Source organism: Lissotriton vulgaris, chromosome 7 (assembly GCF_964263255.1).
Source record: "Lissotriton vulgaris chromosome 7, aLisVul1.2, whole genome shotgun sequence".
NCBI lineage: Eukaryota > Metazoa > Chordata > Amphibia > Caudata > Salamandridae > Lissotriton > Lissotriton vulgaris.
Window position 1 is genome coordinate 796,466,052 of NC_141695.1, and position 21,719 is coordinate 796,487,770.

The following is a 21,719-nucleotide window of genomic DNA, read 5'->3' on the forward strand; positions in this document are numbered from 1 at the left end:
TTTCGAGTGGATGACCAGCTGTTTGTTGGTTTTGCTGGCTGCCGGAAGGGTAGAGCGGTGCACAAGCGCACACTTTCCAGGTGGATAATTCTGTGCATCAAGATCTGCTACTCTCTGGCGGGTAAGGACCCTCCTGAGGGTATAAGAGCTCATTCTACCAGGGCAAAGTCTGCTACTTCTGCGTTGTCTAGAGGTGTACCTGTTGAGGACATTTGCAGAGCCGCGACTTGGGCCTCCCTCCACACTTTCGCGAAGCATTACTGCTTGGATACCGAAGTGAGGAGGGATGGCCACTTTGCGCACTCTGTCCTCCAAGATTTCTTGGTATAGCAGAGTGGACACCCTCCTCCGGGAGTGGGTACTGCTGTGGGACTCTATTCACAAGGTGAGGAATCCACTGGCAGATGTATCTATCAGAAGAACAAGTTACTTACCTTTGGTAACGCTTTTTCTGGTAGATACAGTATCTGCCTGTGGATTCCTCACTGGCCTCCCCGTTGCCCACTCTGCTTTACCTATGCTTATATACATTTTTGTATATTTATGTATATGTTTGAAATGGGGTTTCTTACCTTTGCTACACACTATGTGTGTATAATTTTGAAATGTATGTACTGTGTACAATGTATTTGTATATATCTAATGTCCTTGGTCCGTCCGGTGCCTCGAAGGCACGGAAAAAAGGGCGGAACTGATATCATCACGCCGACGTAGGCCTAATATGGGGTCTGTGAGGTCAGACGGAGTCGCGCGCGATGCCGTGCTCCTATGACGTCGTCCACGCCGGCGTGCTACAAAGAATTTTCCGAACGTTGCTGACGCAAGGGGGATATTCACAAGGTGAGGAATCCACAGGCAGATACTGTATCTACCAGAAAAAGCGTTACCGAAGGTAAGTAACTTGTTCCTTTGCATCATCAGAAGTCTTATCATCATTTGTTCCCGCACCCTTCGGGGGAACATACAGGGGGCGCTGCTTCACGCATTGGTCTCGTAGCAGACTCACTACTGCTAGGATCATTTGCATCCACCAGAATATCCGTCTTCTATGTCTGAGATTCTATTGTGTCAACACCTGCTTGCTGCTTTTTAGCTATTTTTTTTCCTTTTGCATTTGTAATGTATCATCCCGTAATTTAACTACTTGTCTAATTGTGTGTCAGAAATGTTTTTGAATGGGTAAGACCCATCTGTTAACTGCCTATAATCTGCCTTCAAATCATTTGGGCCTGATTCATCAGAAATATGTTGCCAATTATATAATATCTCCCAACAGAACTTTTCTAAAAAATATGACTGTTTTGAGTCTTCGCAAAGCCTGAACTGTAGTTGTGAGGATCGTCGCTGTAGTTTTCCAGCGGGGTTCCTCTCTAGCACTGCCCTTCAACGTATCTTTATCTTCGCTAGACAGAGCAGAGCGAGTCTGTTGCATGGAACGCTGATCTTTGTCCTTATCATCTGATGAGGAGATTTCCTCATCAGAAGCACCTCCCGCAGGAGCACTCTGATCAGGAGATTTATACGGGGTGGGGGTCGCTGTAATAAAATAAAGTACTCATGAGGCTTATTGAGTATTGGATAGACAGGACTTCTAATAGAGTACTGGCCATTTACCTGCAATAGACGTTCTCTCTACCTTTTCTATCCCTTCCTGCATCTCCTTATCTCTTAATTCAACAGATTTTTGATACATCGTTTTCAGCTGTTCTTTCTGTGCTATAGCTTCCGCTTTCTTTGCTCTCTCTTGCACTTCCTTATCCCACATACGCAAACTATCAGACACTTCTTGTGTACTCTTCCTTTTGAAAAAACATTGTTCCACATACTGTACCTTCTTGAAATCAAATGACCCATTCACTGGCCACTGTAATTTGGGTTCTTTCTTTGCGTTTTTGTTCCATAATGAGCCATACATTATGGGAGAAATACCATATTTTATATACATTTCTCTATTCAGTGTCTCTTCTCGGGGAGCCGGCTAACTTTGTTCTAAAACATTCCTAGGATTACAACAGCAGCACCACTTACAAAGTGTGCTCAAAGCAGGCATGTTTTACAAATATGTGTAAAATAATACTTATCTAAACAAGTCTCAAAAGGAGAAAAATCCCCACAATACCTGCCTTCAGTCTTTGCAAAGAATGAATACCAAAACCAAACCAAACAAACAAGAGTGCCGCATCAGCGACCTTACCAAACAGAAGTCTTCAAGTCCCACCTGCCGATCTCTGGTCGACCTAATGGTCACTACAAAGTTCGCCAAAGAAGCCCCAGTCGAGACTGCCCACCACCCGGAGGGCCAGGCCAGAAAAAACGGGAAGTTCACGTTGGCTGCAAAGTCAAGGGTCTTCTCATGCAGTGCGCTTCCTCAGTGATAATTTTGATTGTCAGTCGAGACCACTCCTTCAGACAGCCATGTCCCCGATGGGTCCCACAAAGGGCGCCAATTGTGGAAAATGTACCTTTTAAGGGCACACTTGCGCAGGGTCACCCTCTCGTCCACGGGTCCCCAGACCAACAAAATAGAGATCGGCACCGGAGTTGAAGCAAAACAAATCAAGTTTATTAGTTACTCATGAGTGGTACCACATCCAAACACCCTTGAGTGCTGCAAGAGGAAGTACACATAATGTAGAAACCATCGTCTTTATATACTGTTTGTGCAATGCAATCCCATGGGGAGGGAAACCAGAGGGTACAGGTTTAAGCATGGACATAGCTGTAGGCAAACAAGAATAAAGGCTTACCAGATGGTCAGGAGATGAGGAGGGGGAGAAAGGAATGTTTATGGCGGCAATAAACTATCAATAGATAGCATCTGAGACCAGGTGCACCGGCAGTTGCAAACACCCAGCACATACAACAAATTGACCATGTCTGCGAGGTCAGCTAAAGTTGAGGACACAGGCTGGGTAAAAGGACGAACAACAGAGAGTATAGGAACACAACAGAAACAAAATGGACGCGACAGTCAAAATGGCTGCAGCTTATGCTAACATAAAATTTACACTTTTCCACAAGCGCACATTTAGTTTACAGGTGGAAATGGGGCACTACAGTGCGGATGTGGCAGTTGGCCTAATACAAATGACCAATGCAGTGGAGACAATGCAAACAACTAGAATTGCAAGTGGCACACAGGTTGGTGTGAGAGAAAGTGAGAAACTATTAAGTGTCAACAGCATCTCCGCTACAGACAGTTTAAATCTGTGGCGAAGCATGAGTTGCAGTGGTGGTGTTGAAATTGTTGAGGCAAAAGCAACAGCAACAGCTTGCATCAAATGAAAGGCTTAGAAAAGATGTACCGTTACAGCCTAAAATTGTATCTACATCTCATATTCTCAAAACCGTCTAGAAAGAGAAACTTCTTCAGCTATAAATAACATTATATTTAATTATACAACCTGCAATGGCTCTATCTCGTTCTTCATGTAATATTGAATGCATTTGCATACTTACTGTGAATAATAATTGGTTATATTGGCATGTCTGAAACGACCTTCTGCAGCAAGGGTTTCTTCATGTGTGGGAGGTTGTGGCATTCTCTTTTCTAAGTCACATTCTGACACTGTTACAGTTAGTCCTTAATTTGTTGCAGTATTGTGCAGTGTAGAACATCTTACTGCAATTTTGCAGCTGATCTCTAGAGAGTATTACAGGGCACCTTTGCTCTTATGCAGACATCAAAAGCAACTTTTTATTAGCCCAAAAATATGTTCTATGATGCTTCTGGTTCTACGGTGTGCCTCGTTACGGTGTTCATTTGGCGTAGTGGTAGACAGATATGTTTATTATCCATGACCATAAGACATACACACTATCACCTACAAATAGACAACACATATTGATCTATGGAATTAAATTGACCTTTAAGCTCTGTTATATACTTCTGTGTCTATTTACCTTATAAATATCCATCATTAAAATATCCTCTTTGTAGACTGTAGGGGTTGTGGGTGTTCCCTGAAAACGGGGCAACAATTTCTTCAATGGGATTTTATGCATCACACACCACTTGAATGTTCAGAGAATTAGTGTTTTATGAATAAATAATGATAAATAGTCAATGCCACATGGTGGGAATATAGGCACATGTGTACCCTCTTTACATCCAATGGCGTGGAAAGTTGACAATCCTATAGAATTCTATGTTGGTATTTTCATCCAAGAAGTAGTTCTCATCAGAAAGGGAAGTCCATCCCCAAAACCTCACCATGTGCATTTATCACACCAGGACGAGCTATCAGCTGAGTATGCACATCTGTCACCTAGGACAGAGGTGTCAGTGGAGCGGTCAGTCCCTCATTATACTCTACTACGCACACTGGTCATTCAAGAAAGAGGTCTCACCTATGAGGCCAGTCCCTCCCCACTCTCCATAATTAATACTCGTCACCCCAGGGAGAGTTCTCAGCAGAGAGACCACTTTTTCCCCATATTCTTCTACACACATTTGTCGGATAGGGGTGAGGTCTCTGGAGAGGTCAGTCCCTTCCCAAAGTCTACTAACACTAATGGCATACATTACTGAAAGAAGTGATCACCCTCCTTTTCTCATTTACAATCACCTCTATGATGTAGAAACTTCTACACAGCCCTTGGAGGACTTTCACTTATTTTATTATTAAACTTGGTGAGAAGATGTCTTCATGTGACCATGACAGACAAGAAAGAACATAAACAACCGCAACTGAAATATTATCTTATTACACCCTATTACACTCCAACATCAGTCAATAAAGAGATTTCAGCAAACAGTGCACATTCTTCGCATGCAGTACAATACAAAGCAATTGCCCTTGGAAGTGATGTGTGCAGACAGGATACCTTTTTAGTCATCCTACCATATGCACATTGGTAATAAAATATTACTTTACGTTGAAAAAAAAACAACCTAGAAATAAACAGAAAAAAACAAAGGTTAAAGTAATGTAATAGGTGCGATAAAAAGATATGTTTTTTTTAAAACCTTAGAAATTCACTGAAAAAACAGAGGTTAAAGTGACATTATAGTTAGCTGAACATGTCAGTGGAAACAGTAACACTTTTAACTAAAAAAAACGCAGAAATTCACCACTTATAGTTAGCAGAGCTAACTATAACTTGCGCCCCGCCATGCATTGCCTATGACCTCACATATTACCTCACTAATTACATATTATATTACATCATTTATGACAATATACCAGCATTTTGCATACTGTCGGTTGCGACCAACTTGTGGGTCGCCAGCCAAAGATGCCTTTATTTGTTGTATTTATTTTGTCGCATTTACTGTGCTTCAAAGAACGAGGTTAAATATTAGGCTATGTCTTCTGAGAAATTGCTGCTTAATTATTTTTTTTAACACATTTTATTTATCAAAAGAACTCATATGATGCAGACCTGTGAACTCCAGAGACAGCTGCCCCATGTACGATACAAAAGAAATTGACTTTGACCATTTTACTCAATTGAAACAGGAGAATATGAAAGGCGATACATATAGAATCAATCCCTGCAAACACCCAATAACATCCCCTCCTTCCCCCCCCAGTGCACCGTCTCCTGATTCCTGAACAGCATATATCTAAACCAAACTGCCATTGCTTTACATAAAAGCCCAGTGTTCAAGATATCTGATCCTGCCGTGGAAGTAAGGGCAATCCATAAGAAAATGTAGAAAACAGGGGAGGCCCACAGGTCACCATGGGTCCCGGCTCCTGCCCTCCCGCGGCGGCTCCAATAATCGATATTCTGCCCAACGACTCCAGATGTTATAATGTTTACGCGGGCACACCCTAACTTAAAAAACGGGAATTTCGAGGCCCATACAGAAGTCCAGACCTTTTTCCAGGTCGAGACCGAGGGTGCAACCACTGCACAAGCAAGTCCTCAAACTCTTGTCCTGGATGGGCCAATTAATTTCCATATCTTGCTGAGGGAGGGATCACGAAAAACATGAGGATAGTTGACTGAAATTATTATGTTTAGGGCAATGTATGAGCCTGCCCATTCAGGGCTTTATTATGACAGTTGGCACAGAGGAAGTTTAAGATATGGAAATGAATTGGCCCATCCAGGGCAAGAGTTTGAGGACTTGCTTTTGACAGTTTATTAGTTTATTATTTAATGTTACTTAATGAATGAGGAGCAAGTGATGTGCTTATGGCGGCTATTTATATTTTTATGTGCCTTTAGCTGCATAACATGATGAAAGTTTAAGTTGGCACTTACATTGGGATGTAACTTTGGTCCCTCTTCTATGTTGATGTATGGAAACAGGAAGTGTGGTTTGTAAATAATGTATAAAAAATGGCCGTTTCTGGCGCTCCCTCGTTCCATCGAGGAAGGCGACTGCCGAAACGCGTCTGGTGCATTGAAGAGTCTTAATAAATCAAGGGACTCTCTCCCGTGAGTGCTGCATCTTTTCTGGGATTAAGAGGGGACAAGGAGCGACAATATATATATATTTTTTTGTATATATATATTTTAATTACAACCAAAAGTAAAAAGTACATTTGTTAAGCAGACCTAAAGAGTATGGTTGTTATGTAGAGAAGAGCTAAGCCTTGAGTAGTCTTCTGAAGATAAGATAGTTATCCGTGGATCTTATGTTTTGGCGCAATGAGTTCCATTGTTTTGCTACTTGAACAGAGAAGAATGTGCCACCTATGTTTTTTTTTCTTGTATGGTATGATTTTGAGGTGATGTGCCAATCTGAAGCGGAGGTTCCTTTGTTAAATGTATTTGTTGATTTTATTCCTGATGAAAAGTAGTCCTGTTCCTTGTATTATTATGTGGGGGATACAAAGTGGCTTGAATGTGGCAACCGGTAACCAACGTAGGGCCCCCAAGGCAGGGAAGATGTCAGCTTGTGGCTTTACATGTAAGAGTAGTCAGCCAGCAGAGTGATTCCATTGTAGTCTTTTCATTGTTAATAAAGATGATCTGTGGAAGAGGCCATTAGCATAATTCAGTTTAGACAGTACAAGAGAGATAGTAGTCTGGACCTTGTATGGAAATCCCAAGTGGATGAAGATGTGTCTCAGAGTTTTAATGGAATGAAGCTTGATCTTACTAATTTGTCCACTTGGGCATTCGTTGATTGCTTTCAGTTCATGGCAATTCCGAGGTTTCGTACTTCCTTAGATACTTTAAGAGGTGGTCCCAGATCATCAGGCCAGGCGCTGAGTGGGGTCATTATTTTTCCATTCATCACCTGTGAGTATTTCCATTTTGGAGGCATTCATTTCGAGATGGCTCCATGTCATCCACTGATTAACGGCTCTGAGGCAACTGAAGATTTGGAGCTTTTCAGTTTAAGATGTATTTGTGTGTCATCTGCATATGAGCTGAAATTCATTGATCATTGACAATACTGACTTCATATAGATGTTGAAATGCATTGGTGAGATGATAGATCCTTGAGGGACCTCTGCTTTTGTGAAGTATGGTTTGGATGAGAAAGGGGGAGAATGGATGATATTTGTTCTGTTTTGAAGGTATGATGTGATCCAGTCAAGAGCAGCCCCCTCTATGCCAGCTTTGTAAAGTCTTTGTATTAGAGTGTCATGGTCAGCTGTCTCAAAGGCAGCTTAGAGGTCCAAGAGAAATAGTGCAGCAACCCTGTTCCGGGCTGCTGTGTTTTTACGGCCACCTTAGATGGCAAAGAGGGCAGATTTTATGCCTCTTCCTGGACGGAATCCTGTTGGAAGTCATAAAGAATGGAGTTATCTTCAATGAATTGTGACATCTAGAAAAATGCTGCTCTTTCTATCCGTTTCCCCAGGAAAGGTCCATTTGTAATTGGTCTGTAGTTGTCTGGATCAAGCGGGTCCAGGTTAAATGTCTTTAATAATGGGTGTACGTATACCTTTTTAGGTTGTCTGGAAAGATTCCCACAGTTAAAGAATTATTGATGATGATTCTTGCTTGTGTGGCAGTGGATGTAGTAAAAAGAATGTTCTTGAAGGTTTGTGGTGGACAAGTGTCAGAAGGGCTTCCGGATGGGCTGTTTGCTTTGACCAGATCCATAAATTCACTTTGGGATATTTGCTTGAAGTAATGCAGAGGCTCGGTTAGCATACTCTTGTAGGGGATTTTGGGAAATGTTGGTGTTGTTTGCCTTTATTTTTAATAGGAGTCCAACGTGTCTGCTTTAGTTGTGTAATGGTTTGCCAGTTTTTTTTTGTGTTTTTTTTTATTAAACCTTTTATGAGCTTTGACAGAAAATGCAGTTACCAGCAATTGATCATATTCAACGTACATATACATCATGTTTTATCATTATGAACGTAGCAGTACAGTTCATGGTTCACTGTTTCCGGTATTGACCTATGCGGCGTAGGTATATACATTCAATGAGGGGCGATCCCCTAGTTGTCTTACACATTTAGTATGTAGAAATTCAATGATAGTAGTTATACATTAAGGCTGTATCCCTTCCCAACCCTCCCGCTATCCCTCCCCAGCTCTGTCCCGAAATGTATACATTTAGCCCTCATTCTTTGGAATTTTATGGGCTAGCCTCAGAATCAGATATCGCATGTGGTGGCTCACAAATATTCCCTCTATATTCATTTCATTTCCCCTGTGTATGGATCCATTTTTTGGGACATCCTCTATGCGTATACACAGATTGTCTGTGAATTCTTGAGTAATGGGAAGAGTTCGTGCTGTGCATTTGGGTTTACGAAATTTGGTGAGAACTTTATAAAATTCTTTATTTGCACATTTAGTATTTAGTATTCTGACTGATTAGTACCTATCTTTTTGCTTTTTTGATTGTTGACTTGTATAACCTGTTAGGTTTCTGTAGGTGAAGTTTGTCTTGATTGCCGTTTATTTTTAGCCAGGTGCGTTGTAACTTTGTAATATGATGTTTTATCTCTTAGTTCTGTATTTCTCCAATGTGCATGTTTTCTTTTGTCCCGTTTTGTTGTTCTGTGTAGTATTAGGATATCAAAAGCTTCCTGTAACCACTCATATAGCTTTTTAACTAAATGTATTGTACGTAGAGCTGTGTGGATGTTAGTTGTGTTTCTAAGTATTCAAAATTGACTGTATTCCTCGGTCGATAGGTGGATGCATGTAAGGTGGGTTTAGGTGTGCTGATTTGTAGTGTTTTATGTTTGAAAGCTAACAAATGGTGGTCTGACCATGTGACTGGAGTATTTGTTAGAAATGGAACTAGTTCTGGGTTTGCAAAAATGACATCTAGGATGAGTTCAGCGATGTGTGTGGATGATCTGACGTAGGCTCAGTGTGTCTAGACCAGTGATGATAGTTTTTGGATGGGGCATATTGGGTTTGTCAAACCAAATGTTTAGCTCACCCAGAATGCATAGGTTAGAGTGTAGCGGGATCAGGTTTAAAACTGTGTCTAGAAATGTGTCTCGGAATGTTGCATTGTTAGGTGAAGGTCTCTAAAGGAAAAGAAGTTACAGGAGAAAGTTAGTTTAGAGTTGCATCTGTTGAAGATGGCGTCACAACCTTGTATGGAAACGTTGTCCGCTTTAGTGAGATTTATTGTTTGTCTGAATATAACAGCTAGTCCTTCTCCTTTTTTGTTCATGTGATTGTATGTAATAGTTTGATAGTCTAGAAGAACAGCTTCATTCAACACTGGAGCCATGTCCTCTCCCAACTATGATTCACTTATTAAGAGTAAGTTAGGTTGTGTCAGTAATAGGTCGTAGATGTGGTGCTTTTTTAGAGCGTGATTGAGCACTTCTCTGTAGCCTGTTTAGAGACTGTGTTTTGGTGGTGGTGTGAGTTTGTTTTGTAGAAGAGTGAGCAGTCTTTTCCGAACTTGTAGCAGGTGTGTCATTAGTGCGGGTATTACCCGTATGAGGATAGCAATAGTGTTATTTTTCTATATCATATTCCTCGTCCAGCAGGCTTAGAAGGCTTTTTGATAGATGTGTGTGTGTGGAGGTAGTGGTTGAGAGTGTGTTCATGAGCTATGGTGTGTTTTTAGAGTAGCTTTGTTGTGTAATAGACATGGAGATATAAAGTTGTGAAGAGTGGCATGCGTCTGTTTAGGGTGGAAGGTGTATGAGTTACCGATAGTGGTGGAGCATGTGAGTTATGTTGTCAGGCTGTGAAGAATTGTGTAACGGATGAGAGGCAGTTGAATGAGAGTTGTTGTGTTGTATTTGTGTTAGGTGTGGGGGAAGAGAGAAAACATGGGAGTAAAGTGGGTTTAGGATTTGTATTTGTGTAGTCAGATGGATGGGAGTGGGTGTATGTTTCTAGTTTGCGATGGAATGTATTATGAAAGTGTGTGTATAAGATTTTGTTGTGGTGGTGTATGTGTGTTCTGTTTTGATTTTGTGGAGTAGTGAGAGGAGATGATGTCGTGGTTTTCTGAGAAGGATTTGTATGTAAAGCATTGTTGGTAAGTGGAAGTTGAATGGTAAAGGGGTGGTTGTGTGCTTTGGAAAAGAGTGTATGTGGTGTGTGAGAGGGGATAAACGAGTTAGGAGTTTGTTTTAGATTTGATAGCTGGAACATGTAATGTATTTGATGGAGTGTAGTGTAAGGATTGTTTTGTGGTGTGCTTTTGGTAAAAAAAAGGAGGATGATGTTGGTGGATGAAATGATGAGGGACGAGTGTAGGTTTGCCTGTGACATAAAGGAGTTTGTTAGGAGCAAGTAGATGGTAGGGCTGATTTTTGAATGAACAGAGAGTGTGTGTCTGGATGGACTAAAGTTATGTATAATGTGGCTTTGTGTTGTGTTGGTAATGTGTGGATTTGTTAGTGGTATAGGGCAGAGTGGTGGTTTGTGTGAGACTGATGGCGCCATTGTGTGGTAGTTGGGCTAGAAGGGTGTTTAGATGTAGTTTGTGGTGTTTTGTAGTGGTGGTTGAAACATTGAAATGTGGTTGTGTCTAAAACAAATTGACAAAACCAATATATTTCGCAGAGCAAAACCTATTGGTTTTGACAATGCTTGTTACAGTATCTAGTAATGAGGAGATTAGTTTATTGAAAGGTGAAAGCAAAGGTGAAATAAGATAAACTAATCGGGCCAGGTTCACACTATTTATTGAACTGAGAAAGCCAAGAGTAGAGTGCCTGTGTTCTTGCTATCCCGCACCCACCTCTTCCATGCTATTAAACTGGCGTTTTTACAGGACTTGTGTGCAAAAAGCCTTCCTTCATTATAGTAATAGTTGCTTAGAAAACTTGGCCGCGTTCCTACGCTGCAGTATGACGAGCGTGTGTGACCTGCGTCCTCGTTGAAGCATGCCGGACAAATGAGCTGCCTTGTGACCGGATGCTTGCAGTGCCCTGTGAAGCAGCCACCCCAACACAAAACTGCTCGCTAGGCTTGCAAGTACAAGCCTCACCAGTCAGTCATTCTAGGCCAGTGCGCACCCCTTGGCTGTATTTCGACCGCTGTCCATCCTGTGGATGAAGTTGAGGGGAAGGAGTTGAATGGAATACGCTTACAACATCATTCCTGAAGCAGCAGGTGCTGGTTGGGTCGTGGGCCTACTGCTGAATTCAGTACGAGTAGCAGGTGCCGGGGGAACCTTTCAGTGCCTATTGATTCAATAAATAAACGTAGGACCGACGCTACAAAACACCTGTCTTTTTTTCCGATTCGCGTTGGCTCTCAAAAACATAAAAACAAGCTTTATCATGAATTGTTTTGGGTGATTTTGATATTTTCACTATTCGAACTGCGCAATGTTAATGCATACTTACAAAATGCCTTTCTGAATTCCACCTTTGCCTGTATTTAATTAGCAGTGACATGGCAGGAAGTCCTTGCTATAATGAACGTTAGAATAAAAGATGCACCTTATATTGATACTGAGACGGTGATTGACATAAAGATTGACTTGAGTAAGGCGTGTTGAGTGTATTTATTCATTGTTATAAATAATAGAATCAGAGTTGATTTCTACGGTTTCAATATTGTGGAGGTCAAGCTGTAATCCAGGGCTTATCATAAGTTTGGAGCCAGCCTACTTACAGAGCTTTCCGGTTGTCAGATGTCTGCTTTGGGTGAGGAGTCCTTGAAGGGGCGTACAGTTAGTGGGTGCAGGATCAAATTGGTGCTCATTTTGTCTTTTTACACATTGAGCGCTGCTGAGGTTCTATGCAATAGAAAAGGCATTTGAAGCGGTCAATCAAGGTTGCCCAAAGAAATGACATGTTCCATTAACAATCTGAGTGTCAATAGGTCATGTGCACTGTATATATGCCCAAATCGTGTTAGATGTGGAACAACATTATGGTCTAGTGAACCATATGTCAATGAGATTTGTACATAGGACACAGCCTAACCTGAATTCTTAAATGCGGCCACAGACTCTATGGTCGAAGAAAATGAGGTGCAAAGGAAACAAGCATTTGCAATGCAATAGGTCACGCATAACTAAAAGTTTGAGTTATTGGTGTTGCTTTATTATTTGCAAAGCCAATATCTCAAACTTTCAGTAATGTGAGACCTATTGCATTGCAAATGCTTGTTTTTTTTAAATCTACAATTTACAGAGAAATGAAACCGAAAGCCTTGGTCTCAGCAGACACCCAGCTGGTCTTTTCTCTGGATGGGAATAATGCGGTCTCGCTGGATACTTTCCATCGCTGCATGGCAGCCACAGCAGACTGGTTACGTGCTAATTCCCTACAATTCAATAGCTCCAAGACGGAGGTACTCCATTGTTCCATCGACCGGATTCCGCGGTCTAGTACCTTCCTTGAGCCAGTACTGGCGGCGGAATCAGCCCGTAATCTGGGGGTGATTTTTGGCCCTAACCTACAGCTTGACATACACGTCAATAAAACCACTTCTACGTGTATGATGCTGCTGCGCATGCTGCACAAGGTTCTGCCCCTTCTCCCCTCTCAAGCTAGGCCGGAAGTAGTTCGTGGGACCATATTAAGTCGCCTCGACTACTGTAATGGACTTCTTTTGGAGGCCCCAAAAAATCTGACCGGTAAGCTACAGCGGGTGCAAAACATGGCCGCCAAGCTGGCTCTCTCTCGCCCTAGGTCCAGCTCCTCCACCCTTGCTTTAAGAGACCTACACTGGCTCCCGGTTCATCTGCGGATGCAATATAAAGCTGCGTGTCTTGTGTTTAAAGCCGTTCACCAACAGGGCCCCATCCCTTTGCAAAAAATGTTTGCATGGTACTCTGCTTCGCGGCCCCTCCGCTCTTCTTCGGCGCATCTTCTTGTAGTTCCGAGGTTTCACAGAGTGAGGATGGGTGGCCGCTCCTTTAGTGTCGCAGCGGCCAAACTTTGGAACTCCCTGCCACTCTCTCTGAGAAGCCACAAGGACTACCTTCCTTTTAGGAAAGCGTTAAAAACCCACCTGTTTCCATAAATGGCCTGAGCTGTTAAAGTCTATGGTTCTTGATCAAAGCGCCAGGATGCCCTCTGGGTGACAGGTTTTGCGCTTTATAAATATACTAAATAATAAAAGCCACTGCCCTGAAATGATATAAAACGTCCGCTGCACTGGTGTTCAGAGACACACCTTGAGACACCTTCTCCTTGTTAACTTCTGCTCTTTAGAACATATTTATTTGCAAAAATGACTGGTGAATTGCGCAAGTTTCCTTTCACAGGCACGCTTGAAATGTGTGGGTGTGTATATCTTTATTTTTCATACAATAATTGGCTAGCTGGTTTCATTTATCTGAAAACAATTTCTTAACGTTCATGTGCTTTTTCATCTGTGTCTTGGGCCCATCAAAACTGAAAAGTGAGAGCAGCAATGGAAGAAGAAAGATGCAAGTGGTGTATGTAGGAAAGCCTAGTGGGTTCAGGCGCCGCTGCAGAGAAGTGGTTCCAAACTCGGTCACAGGTTTCAGTGTCAATTCATATGATAATACTTCCGGGGTGGAAGAAACTAGAACTCTTGGTACAACTCACTTTGTAGTGCAGAGTATTTAAAGTGTTAATTCATTAAAAAAAATCCTTGACCTTTAAACTTATAAAAGTCGTGCAAGTACATTTTTCGGAGGTAGCTCTACGATTTTGGTTCAGTGACTATTTACACAGAAAGCGCTTTTTGTTTTGCTAATAGACCTGCATACAATGAATTCGCATAAAATTCGGCAGATGTTTGTCACATCCACCTCTGACTGTTTCAATTAAATGTCATATACTTGATCTAAGTTTAGGTTCTTTTTGGAGTTTTAATTTGCGCGAAACACGACCCGAGGGTATCTGAGCGCTTTACATGAGCACCAGTTGCGTTACAGGCGGACACGCTCCTGTTGTGTTATATACCTTTAAGGAATGTGTTCTTGTGTTGCTGCATGAGCTAATATGTAGTTTGCAGAATGTTATTATTTGTTAGAGCATTCCACTCCGTCAGTTGTTCTCACTGGTCAAACTGCATTACTTGAAGCAGCTGATCAGAGAGAAGGACTGAGGAAAGGAAGCTCCGTTGGTATCCTGATTATATGAATAAATAACTTAAATTTACTATTACTCTGGAGTATTACTTAACAAATTTTCGACGATATTCTACCAACGGAGGAACCCACAAGAACTTTGCAAGATTTTTTTTTTAAGCATTTCGTTATCTATCGTTCTTGTCCCTCGTACAACTCTGCACTTACTGGAATTGGTAACGTATTAACGTATTATTATTTTGGGAAGAAGATTTTCCTCACCGGCTTATTTCAACATAGCGGCATCTTTCTAAGTGCGCGCTTGAGACACGGAATCCTTTCAGCTTCGGAACGATTCCTCGGTTGACCTCTTACGCTGTACGTTATGGGCACACAAGCTTCTTGCTGACGTGTGCTACGTAAATCACGTACGCGAGGTCACGCTGAGGTTAAGCAACGTCCTGCCATCTTGGATTTTGTTTGTTTCTCAGAATTCATCATCGCAAGCCGAGTGAAAGTCAATACCCATTTGAAAGTTACCATTCAGTATATTTGATTACATTTTTACTTTCTTCAGTTCCTGGAACGTCATTTATAAGTATTTAAGGTACAATTTTACTCATTCTGATATTTTTTAAACTATTTAAGAATTTTCTTTACAGGGAAAAGTAGTAGTTTAATTGTAAGATGGCTTCTCAACAAAACTTTACTATTCAAAATCCATCACCATTTTGGTCTTCTGGTTGTGACCCTCCTATTAAGTGGTTGGAATGGAAAGCGTATTTTTTAAACTTTATAAAAGCTATTGATGTCGACAAAAAAATGAGTGCAGAAAGGAAAAGACTCTTTTTCTTTACTCTCTTGGTCCAGCTGGTTTAAAAACGTATGAAAAAATGCAAACGAGTAAAGTCAGTGGTGATATGGATGAATTTGTGATTATTTTGAAAGACTTTGACAATCACGAAACCATCGATGAGTATGTCTCGCTTTAAGATTAATAGCTGAAGATTGTAAATTTGATCATTTGGAAGATCAATTAATAAGAGACCAAGTTGTTATGCATGCTAGTGACACTTCCATTCAAGACCGTTTGTTGATTAATGGTGACTCAGAATTGAAAGATATTTTAGCGTTAGTGAAAAAAGCAGAACTTTCAAGCAGAAGTGCTAAAGCTCTAAAGAAATAAAACAAGACAGAGGACAAGTGTGAAAATATTGTCAGTAAAATCAAAGACAAATCGTCTGAAAAATATAAAAAGACCAATATAAAGAATACTAAACGTGATCCTCCTAAGGAAAAGGAAGGTTTAAAAAGTTTTCGCTGCGAAAGAAGTCGCATCTCGCAACAGCAAGAGTTGTCCTGCCTTGAAGCATAAGTGTTCAAATTGCAATATTGTAGGTCATTTCGCAAAAGTTTGTTACAGAAAGAAGTCAGTTACGGTGAAATGCGTAGATGATGAAAGTGTTACCAGTTCTAGTGAAGATGATAACTCAGTTACACTGTTCTAGATGATAAGGATACTGGAAATTCGAGAGAATTGTTTTTGTTAAACATCACTGACAAAGAAAATAACAGAAAGAAACCTCTTTGTTTCTTATCTTTAGGTGGTGTTGATGTCCAAATATATGCAGATTTTGGTTCCCCATATACGATAATCAATGAAGCAACTTGGAACAGTATGTTTGTTAAGAAACTTGGCAATGAATTATTACCATCGGATATTCGACCAGTGGGGTTTTCTAATGAGAAAATTGACATTGTTGGGTATAGACCTCTTCTATTTAGATTTAAAGGAAGAGAGGCCTATGGTAACTTGTATATCTCAAGGAAAAGTCAGTCCGTACTACCATGGCTTGATCAGGGGAGTCTTGGAATAATACTTAACCCTAACAGTGAGGATCCAGTGATGTTATTAGATGATAATTCAGTAGTTGACTTAATTGTCCCTCTCATGTGATTGCTCCTTAGTAGTATATTGCTATCTAGCAGTGACGTTTCCGCCGCAATCGCCCCCCCACCCCCGGTAGTATATTGCTGGCGTATGTCTTGGTGTGGGCATAGATCCTCGGAGGCTTATTCGGGAAGAGGGGTAACTCCTGCCACAGTGCAACATCACTGCATTGTGCCTGGTGCCAGGGTTCAACATCACTGCCTCGTGCCTTCTGCGCCTCAGTTTAACATCACTCCTTCATGTCTCCTGCCATAGTGCTACATCTCTCCCTCGTGCCTACTGCCACAGTTTAACCCCACTCCCTCATGCCTGCTTCCACAGTGCAACCCCACTCCCTCATGCCTGCTTCCACAGTGCAACCCTACTCCCTCATGCCTACTTCCACAGTGCAACCCCACTCTTACACAGTGCAACCCCACTCTCTCATGCCTGCTGCCATAGTGCAACCCTACTCCCTCATGCCTGCTTCCACAGTGCAACCCCACTCTTCCACAGTGCAACCCCACTTTCTCATGCCTGCTGCCATAGTGCTACACCGTTCCCTCATGCCTGCTGCCGCAGTGCAAAGCCGCTCCCTCGAGCCTGCTACGCAGTGTGTCTCCAGAAAGCTGCCCTCCTGCATGCGCGATGATCACGCCTCAAACAGAAAGGTGAGTGGGTTAAGGCACAATCTTATCATGGAGGTTACGCTACCACTGAGCCAGTAGGACTGATAATAAAGTCATGGCATAAAATATACTATGGAAGGTGAAGTTAGTACTATGAAAGCAGAGGGTAAGTGGCAGCGTTCCACTTCCTGTCCAAGTGAAAGCAAATGTCTCTTCCCCCTGCTCTGTTAGTGAAAGGTTTGCACGCTGGAGGATCTCCGTCTGTCACCACGTGTGGGAAACAGACTAACATCAACTTAAGAAACGATGGTCTTGTATTAATATATGAGCGGAGCCAGGTGCACGTGATGTCCCGACGGTCCAAGCCCAGTAATGACAGGATAGTTGGCCTGTGAAAGGACTCCCTATGACGTCACACAGAGAGCAGGTGCAAAGGTCAAAAGACGGCGTGAACAGGTTGGAATGGGGGTGGGGGGGGGATGCTAGGATAAAGATGTGAAGTAAAAAATAAGGCGCAGCGGGGGGATGGAGGCAGTTGAATCACTAGAGACTCCAGCATGAACAATATTAAGGGGAAACGAGCACTGTCCTTAACTAAAAATAAATATATATATATTACATCTAACATCACCACCTACTGACTGCGATTCTAGATGCTGAGACTCAAACGTGCAAGGAATAAGCATATTCCGCCTTTACTCAGTCAGGTAACTCAGTGGATGTTCTGTATCTTCTGCGGATTCCTATGACTGATCTTTATTTCACATGTGTGAATCCCAGTATGCCTAACTCGGCATTTTATCCTTCACAAGCTTACTAAATAGAGTACTTAGTCTATAATGTAATAGTAGTTCTGTTATAAACTCTGCAAAACACCAAGGCACTTTGGAGGGAATCATGCACACTACACACACATGACTGTAAATATTATTACTCTCTAAAAAGATTATTGTGTGTTTCCTTTCCTAAGTTTGCACAATTCAGTTGCCTTGTTGTGCTCACTTTTCTGACCCCCACCCCCTGTTGCCTCGTTGTGCTCTCTTTTATGCCCCCCCACCCCCTGTTGCCTCGTTGTGCTCGCTTTTCTGCCCCACCCCATGTTGCCTCGTTGTGCTCGCTTTTCTGCCCCGACCCCCTGAATGAAAAAAAAATTTCATGAGCAATGCCAATAGCTCTACCTTTAATAATGCCGAGACCATTGCATTGTAAATGCTTGTTTTGCATTTGTCACCCTGAATGGGACGGGTATGCCGATAAGTGGGTCCCGTGCTCTCAATGCCACTGGAGTCAAGCTATCCTGGCTGATGAGGGCTGAAACCCCGAAACTGGTCCTAGGATGCTTGTTTTCAGTCCAGGGAGGACCTGGCCTGGCAGTTCCGGCTGGACTGTTCCCATTGGTCACAGGGTCAAGACTGATTTGCATATGGCTGGGTTTAAACTGTAATGGCATGGTGAGCAATGGACTTAGGCCCAGATCTCTATCCTGGGGTGAATGTATGACATTTTTCTGCATTCTGTCCATCAACTATTGTTTTTGCAGTCCTCATAACAGCAGCATCGTGATTGGTTTGAGCGCTGTGGTTCAGGGCGCAGACAGGCTGTGGGAGCCTGTGCATGTTCTCTTCCCAGACTGTACATTACAGCCTGGTGGAGAACAGGCTAAGTGCACATGACTGTTTTGCCCAGATCTCTGTATTGGGGTGAATGTATGACATTGTTCTGCATTCTGTCCATCAACTATTGTTTTTGCAGTCATCATAATAGCAGCATTGTGATTGGTCTGAGCGGTGTGGTTCGGCGCGCAGACAGGCTGTGGGAGCCTGTGCATGTTCTCTACCCAGGCTGTACATTACAGCCTGGTGGAGAACATGCGAAGTGCGCATGACTGTTTGGCCGGCCCAAGACAGACGGCCAAACCGTCATGCATACTTGGAAAGTGCTCACCACTCTTTTCCCCTTTTCTGTGGGCAGCCCGCCCGCATCTTCAGAGCCTTCTGAAAAATAAAATAACGTGGAATTATTTTTAAAATTTTTCCTTTGGGCCTACGCTCCTCCACCTTAGCGGAGGAGCCACTGCTGCTGCCTCGGCAGACTTAGTTTATTAGGATTACATTAGGTCAAAGTATGTTTGCCCAGCAGATGACGGAGAGCATACTTGCGTTAACGATCATAAAGGAAAAGTATGGAAAGCAAAAAGAAGTCAATTCAGGACACGAGCACTGTAGCACCAGTAAGTAGGAAACTGCCACAACCATAGAGATCACAGGCCTTAGGAAGAGGGACAAACATAACGGGTGGTCAAAGGGCATAAAGTATCTACCTTCTCAATTATATTAGTAACTGCAATCTGCGTACAATTATGTGAGTATGTAAATATGCTGATCACTAAAGTACCTGCAAAACCAGAAGTAACCTAGAAGATCGCCAATACTATACTATATAAGAACTTTATGGTGATCAGGTGAAGGCTAATAATGCAGTGTTATATTATGTTTTAAGCGTTTTTACCTTTTATAGTTTGTGATTTTGTCGGAGTACATTTTAATTGATTAATATTCCCGGGAAAGGTAGAATTTGTTGCCGTGCTGCATATTTTCTGTCTTTGTGTTCGTTGCTGCGGAAGACCTTCCACACAAACAAGTGCAGCTATTATTCCGTAAGCAAAATTATTTTTGAGCAGTTATCTTTCATGAGAGCTGTTTGTGAGGTGGGGCTAAGAATGTTGTCTATTTGCCTGATTGCCATTGGCAGACGCCCTCGACACTAGTGCTAAGTTGAAATTGATTTAAAAGAGATGCCATTGGAAAAGGAGAATATGGCAGGATAAACCAGTACATTTTACAGCAACTTTGCATAATTAAAAGAATAATACATATTTATTGAACTCACAGAATTTCATTACTGATCTCTGTGCATGACTGTTTTTTCAGAGTGGGTGTCTGTCTCGATTATGAGTGTTTAACGGAGATACTAGACTTGTGGTTGCCGCTTATTCCTGTGCTCATGTCGAAGGGGTAATATATAATCCTGTCTGGGTATCTCCAGCTGTCTCATGCCAGGTGTGAGTAGTTAATTCTCCCTAGATATCTCAATCTTCCGAAGTTGGCTGTAGGTTGCCTGCCCGGTCCAGGGATTCCAAGTTGTCCCATGCTGGTTATGAGTAGCTAATATGGTACAAAGACCTCAAGTGGCCCCATGTAGAGCGTGGGGCATGTCATCTGAGCCAGAGATCGCAATTTTCCATCTGTCAGTAGTTCATACAGTCCTATTGTTATCTTGCCATTCCTAGCTCTTTGACTAGTATAAATGCATAGAGGAAAAGTACCTTCATGAAAAGAAAAATCAGGACTAGGTGAAGTCATGGCTGATTTTAGCGCTGGGATACTCATGGGTGACTACGCGCTCTATAAAATTTATTAATAATAATTTGGGAAACCTTAGGTGAATTCTTGGCTAAGAAGGCAAAAAGCAGACATCTGTTGGGCTCTAATGCGGTTATCTGTTTAATTCATATAAATGGCAAAACACACAAGATGATGAAAGAAATTATTTTGCTCACCAAGCCACCCCATGTTTTGCCAATGTGCACCATTCCGTCCATCACCTTGTGTGTTTTGCTGTTCGCCCTATGTGGGAAGGGTATGCCCAGACCTGGGTCCTGTGCTCACTACGCCACTGGAGTCAAGCTATCATGGCTGATGATGGCTGATAGCCAGAAACCGATCCTAGGATGCTTGATTCCGGTCCGGGAAAGACTTGGCTTGGCGGTCCGGGCTGGACTGTTCCCATGAGGCACAGGGTCAAGACTGATTTGCATATGACCATGTCTGAACTGGGGAGGCGTGGTGAGCAAAATAACGATGGATTAAACCCAGATCTGTGACTGGGGGTGAATGTTTTGCCAATGTGCAACATTCCGTCCATCACCATGTGTGTTTTGTAATTCATATAAATGCCTTGTCAGATTCCTTTAGTAACCATAAAATCATGCAATGTAATTTATTTGTTGACTCAGTATGCCTTAAATGGGCAATTTTTTTCTCCTTCGTTCTCCCCCCAAACTTCTTATGGTTTCCACCATGTCTTATAGGGAGAGCATAGAAAATGAGATGCCATGCACTGTTTCAAGTCTGGAGACTGGCAGCCTGGAGACCAATGGGCCAACTCTGCCACCAAAGTGGGATGAGCAGCAGAAGGTTTTGGCTATGGAGCAGTTGTGTGGAGTGTTCCGGGTTGACCTGGGTCAGATGAGGTCTCTGCGGCTCTTCTTCAGGTGAGCAGGCAGTTTGCATTTCTTCATTAGTTACATGTTAGATTAGCTCAGCAGGTTAATGATCCTACTGCAGCATTCTGTGTAGAATTGAAGTTGATAGATTTACATCCAAACCGGCCTGACTCTTACGTCTTTCTGTGAAAAGAGGGTGACCAGCATGACTCGCGGGTGGCAGGGCGGGCACAGGAAGGGGGGGGGGGGTTGCAGGCGCGATGTAGTGCAATTAAAAAAAACGAGATTATTAAAAACATTAGGACACTTACCTTGCCGACTGTCCCGCTGCCACATCTCTGCTCTTTGCTCCTGCTCTCATCATGGGACAGGAAGCAAGGCTCCCCTCATTGCAGCGTGTGATTGGTTTTAAGCATCCTGATGGGATGCTTAACCAGGAAATGGGAGCATGGGCTTGTTCTCCATGTAGGCTGTAATGCAGTCTGCATGGAGAACGGGGAAATTGTGCATTACTGGTTTGGGTGGCCGGAGAGGGCTGACCAAACAGTCGTTGCCCACGTAGGAGTGGGCAAACAACTCCTCCCCTGT

At 42.5% G+C, this 21,719-nt stretch overlaps 1 protein-coding gene across 3 annotated transcripts in view; it reads left to right on the forward strand.

Moving 5' to 3' along the window:
• Window positions 1-21,719, forward strand: part of TBC1D16 (TBC1 domain family member 16) — a 960,039-nt gene that overhangs the window by 712,627 nt on the left and 225,693 nt on the right. For all 3 annotated transcript variants that reach the window (XM_086931055.1, XM_086931054.1, XM_086931056.1), the window contains exon 5: window positions 20,997-21,179. In XM_086931055.1, the coding sequence (XP_086787181.1) occupies window positions 20,997-21,179 (183 nt within the window). The remainder of the gene's footprint in view (window positions 1-20,996; window positions 21,180-21,719) is intronic.